The following is a 5,000-nucleotide window of genomic DNA, read 5'->3' as shown; positions in this document are numbered from 1 at the left end:
GTCTGACACGGAAAGTGAAGGTCGACTGGACCTGTAATGGACGGGATTAAAGGCGTTAGTCATTTCTTCTTCTTTTTCATCTTTTTTTCTTTCTTTTAACAGGATACAGGTAATATATACTGATACTTTGATGATATCATGTGATGCCGTGTTTATGTACCTCAACAAAATGATCTGACAATTTGAATGTCTATTCATTGAGAATGTGGTTACTGTTAAACATAAAATTTTAGTTTGATATGTAATCATATCAAGATACTATATATTAGAAAGTAACATTTGTTTATACATCAAATCAAAATGATCTCTTGACATTTATAATCATATACCTTAGGGCAATGGCAATTCCTCTTATACAGGATAAAGCTAATATGATCTCAATAAGATAACTCCTGTTAAATTCTATATAAAATTCTGACAGAGGCACACAAATTTGAATCTTCTGTCAACACTAATGAGGATGATAGTATCACCTGCATCGCCGTGTCAAACTGAACAGAAAGCAAAAGTTGCCCGTCTTGCAGTCTATCCAAGATGTATTTCGGCAGCTGTTCATTTGCTGCAATTCGGGCTGGATATTGATATTGTACCTGAAAGGAAAAATACCAGATCAAAAATATAAACTTAACAATATCTATTCTTTTACAATATCCGAGAAAAAATAAAGCTCCATACACATACATCCCGACTAAAAATTTCTATGGTGAATTAATTGATAAATACATACACAAAGAGATTTCACATGACTGCAATTGGAATTTCTTATCATCTGTTAATAAACCTTGAATCTAATTTCCTCTTCATCATATTCGACTAGATAACAGTAAAGTATTAACTGATATAATAACCATTACATCAACTAGCTAGTATTAAGACATATGACACTGACAATACACTGAAACAATCAAAGTAGTTATATATAACTTTAATTATCTAAAGCAAACACAACAATTCTGAGAGATGGAAGCCATAATCTCATACTCTAGAACAAATCTCATAAATCATACTTGTTCAGTCCACGTGAGTTTATTTCTCGATGACACAACCTCGTCACAAACAGCCTTCATCTTCCATCTAAATTCATTAACTTCAGGATTTTTGAGGGCATCAAACTTCTGAAGTTCTGTAATAATGAGAAAACTTCAGTAAGTCATAAAGATTAAGTCAAAATTAGTTCACTTAACACAATATAGAACAAGCTGGTCAACATTCTGTACTCACACAAAGTAAACCATACAGTGACACATAATTATAATCAAACATGGGGGTACAAAATGAATACTTATTAGTATGTTTTATAGATCTTAATGTTCATGTGTGTCAATTTCAAGTTAGAAATTATATTTATTTATTCTATTCTTCTTCTCCTTTGGCTCCTGTCTACATTTATAAGTATCTTTCAAGTGAACATGCATCTACATCAATGCAAATAATGCAAACAATAATAGAAAGTGTTATTCGTTATTCTCTTGCAGGCTAACAATGAGTTGAGGCCTTTTAGTTCAACGAAGAAACGGAGCAAAACAGAATGAATTCCATACCTTTGCCAATAAGCTGACCAATCTGCAGGTTGAGTAACTTCTCGGTTTCATTACCCTTCCTCTCCACCACCTTTAGCATACACAGGAAAGGATTGATTTCCTGCAGACACTTGGTCTCGTCCATGAGCTCAAGGGTCTCGGATCTCTGACTGACGCAGGCAAAGTGGTATGCCGAGAGCTCGTGCAGCGTGCCGAACAGGGGATATTCACTGGCACGTTCCCACAGTTCCTATGAAAAATCTCAGTCAGTTGGAGGAAGAGGCTGCTTAAACGGTTAAATTCAGCTTTCAATGGGGTAATCTTTACACAAACAGTTCTACATCTACCCACTGATCACCTCAATCACCACAACCACCTAGAATTACATCATCACCATCGGGCTCCCAAACTCACCTCCTTAATCTCCGCCAGAGTTGCACTCGTACTGACATGGTGCTGGATTATGATGCTGTTGGGCATCAGGAAGTCCACTTGTACTGTTGATGGGGTGCTGTGGGGTCCCCTCAACCCCCCTAAATCCATGCCCAGGCCCTGCATGAGCTGGGAGGAGTATGGGACAGGCCGAGGCCTCCCCATCGGAACGGTAGGCATTTCCCTGGTGCCTCCTGCGGCAAAAGTGGCTCGGTTATTTCCTACTTAAATTCAAAGATCACACTAACCATGTTATAAAAACCTGAATATGCTAGAAAAAGAGAAAACTGAAATATATACATATATGTATCAATTAACGAAAAAGGATGAAATCTAATACATGATTTCTTAAATCTGGAAGATAGAACAAACAGTTCACAATAAATAGATGAACAGAATTCACATAAATGCAAATATATAAAGCTTATCAATCATTTCAAGATCAAGAAAACTGAAATTTTTAATTTATCATGAAGCTATGATTAACAAATTGAATTTCCAAGTTTCCCACAGAGAAAACTGCAGTGGATAAAGCTGGTTTTACCTAAAAAAAAAATCAATAATCAAACCAACACAAATAAAAAATCATGGACTATGAAAAAACAAAAACTAATGTAATCTATGAACTCTTTATAAAGACTAAGAGCGCAAGTGAAAATTACAAGCAGGGTGGTTCTCGGCCAGATTTCTCACCTACTGTTACACTATGCTATGGATGTTAATTGGCATTTTTAAAAATCAAGACTAATAATACATTTTGGGAGGAAAAGACTATGGGGGGAAAACATGTCTAATATCTATACATATATATATATATAAAAAAGACAGAATAAATAAAGCAGAAAACCATAGTTTTTCAGGAACCTTGAACTCATCAACTGTCTAGCATTCATTCCTATAGGCGGAGAGAATAAAATAATCATACAGATGATATATAAATATACAAAGTGGTAAAAGGCTAACAGCTATATGTTATAAGGATAAAACAGATAAAATTCAATCAAGTAAGAACATATATATTCCAAAATACACCACATATTCCCCCCAGTCCCACCCCCTTTTCCCAACTTTGCATGCACAGCCTAATAATATAAGCCAGTCCAATGAAAGAAGCTGACCATGAAATACCATATTAATATCCCTGTAAAGATAAACCCATAAACAAAATGTACAAAAATATCAATTATAATCAGCGCCGGCTGGATTTTATATACATAGGCAATCATGGAAGCAAGGCACCATCCTGCATGAGTGACCTGTTTTCTCGCATCTTCCCAGCTACATAAGAGATGTATGTGGCACCAATAATTAAATACAATACCCTCAGGCAAGCATCATCAAGCCACACCCATTATGCCTTCCCCAAATCCTAATTCCCCCAAATCATGCAGTCATGGGTTTGGCCTCTTTCTTGTTATGAAGGACACATACTTAGCATAAAAGAGCAATTCTGAATGGCATATTCTCTCCCCCCCAAATAATGGCCTTCCTACATATAAACAAATATATATATATTTATACATATGCATACATACAAATGTATAATATATAATATACATAAATATATAAATAATATATAAATATATATATTAATATATAATTATAAATATATTATAAAATTCTAGCAAATGAACAGAACCTGATATTCTACCAGTATTTATCAAATTTAAGTCATTTGTCCTTTACATCATAAACTAAAATATCACCAGACGAAATCCTGAGATAGTAATTATGTATCGAGTTGCTCTGCAGTATCTTTATTTTTAATCTCCACAATTACAGCAAGATCAGACAAAAAAAAAAGAGAAAACTCATCTGCCAAATCTATTTTCTTTACTGTCATCATCATTATACAGTCAGTCATGATAACCTGACGACTTTGGACTGAAGACTTTCTTCCTAGCCACTGGCTCCATTTCTTTAATTTACCTCAAGCATCTTGTTATCTTCTCTCATTTGTTATTATTATCAATGATGATAATAAAGATATCAATAATATTACTGATAATAATAGTAGTAATAATAATAAGAAAAATAATAATAATAACAATAATTAAAATAATAATAACACTAATACTAATAATAATATTAATAATAATAATAACAATAATAATGATATTGATAATAATAATAATGACAATAAATAATAAATAGTAATAACAATAACATCATAAACAATAATATTATCAATAACAATTGAAAAGAAAATAGTACTTATAATATATGACAACAATAACAATAACAATAATAATAATAATAATAATAATAATAATAATAATAATGTTAATCATAAAAATAATAAAATGCTAAAAACAACAACAACAATAACAACAACTGCCAACCTCCGCCTGCAACATGCCCTTGAAAAAACTCCCATGACATTAGGATCCAAAATCATTGCCCAACACCCTGACCACTTAACACCTTGGTTTCCCAAAAGTGGGTGACGCTGCCATCCCGAAGACGGCGCGGGAAAGGAGGGCACAAGGGTAAGGTTTGGCTAGGGGAACCTTTGACCTAAAGCAAAATGGGGAAAAATGTGCTAATCCCTTCCATAGTTGGCAATATTTCAATGGCACAAAGACATTCTGTGAAGGCATGGTTCGGGTATGAGAATAGTCGGGATGATTTATACTTCGTTCTCATCATAGGATATTATCTGCATGACATTCTTAGAGCAAACACTTAAATAAATTAATGAAAATATTATCTTATTACACCATAACCCTAAATTAGTTAGCATCTCATGTTACTTTTAGTTTGTATATTACCGGCAATGAAAAACCTTTTGCAGCAATGAAAAACCTTTTGCTAAAAGATCTGTATCTTTTTTAAGCTAGCTGATCAAATATATTTCACACACTGCGTTCCCTACAATTACACTGAGCACTTTCTCAGATTAACAGATAAAAAAGTGATCATTTTAAACAGGAAAAGTTCAATCCCAAAACCAACATCTAATTTAATTTTCAATAATGTAAAGAGAAAATCTAAAGCCTTTCATAGAAGAACCTTCTATTGAAATAAATAAATTATATTCGACTGTTA

General features: G+C 33.3%; 1 protein-coding gene across 1 annotated transcript in view; it reads right to left on the bottom strand.

The window, feature by feature from the left end:
• LOC122265748 (phosphatidylinositol 3-kinase 92E) overlaps nucleotides 1–5,000 on the bottom strand; it is a 20,482-nt gene that overhangs the window by 11,559 nt on the left and 3,923 nt on the right. The window contains exons 3-7 of the mRNA XM_086548448.1: nucleotides 1,935–2,146; nucleotides 1,542–1,770; nucleotides 1,008–1,123; nucleotides 474–590; nucleotides 1–31 (exon numbers count right to left, since the gene is read on the bottom strand). The exon at nucleotides 1–31 is cut by the window's left edge and continues 95 nt beyond it. Coding sequence (XP_086404574.1) covers nucleotides 1–31; nucleotides 474–590; nucleotides 1,008–1,123; nucleotides 1,542–1,770; nucleotides 1,935–2,146 — 705 coding nt within the window. The remainder of the gene's footprint in view (nucleotides 32–473; nucleotides 591–1,007; nucleotides 1,124–1,541; nucleotides 1,771–1,934; nucleotides 2,147–5,000) is intronic.

The sequence above is a fragment of the Penaeus japonicus genome, unplaced genomic scaffold (genome assembly GCF_977035675.1).
Source record: "Penaeus japonicus unplaced genomic scaffold, GWHDUDI00000001_assembly GWHDUDI00000001, whole genome shotgun sequence".
In the NCBI taxonomy this organism is placed as follows: domain Eukaryota; kingdom Metazoa; phylum Arthropoda; class Malacostraca; order Decapoda; family Penaeidae; genus Penaeus; species Penaeus japonicus.
This window is presented reverse-complemented; position numbering and strand designations above follow the sequence as displayed.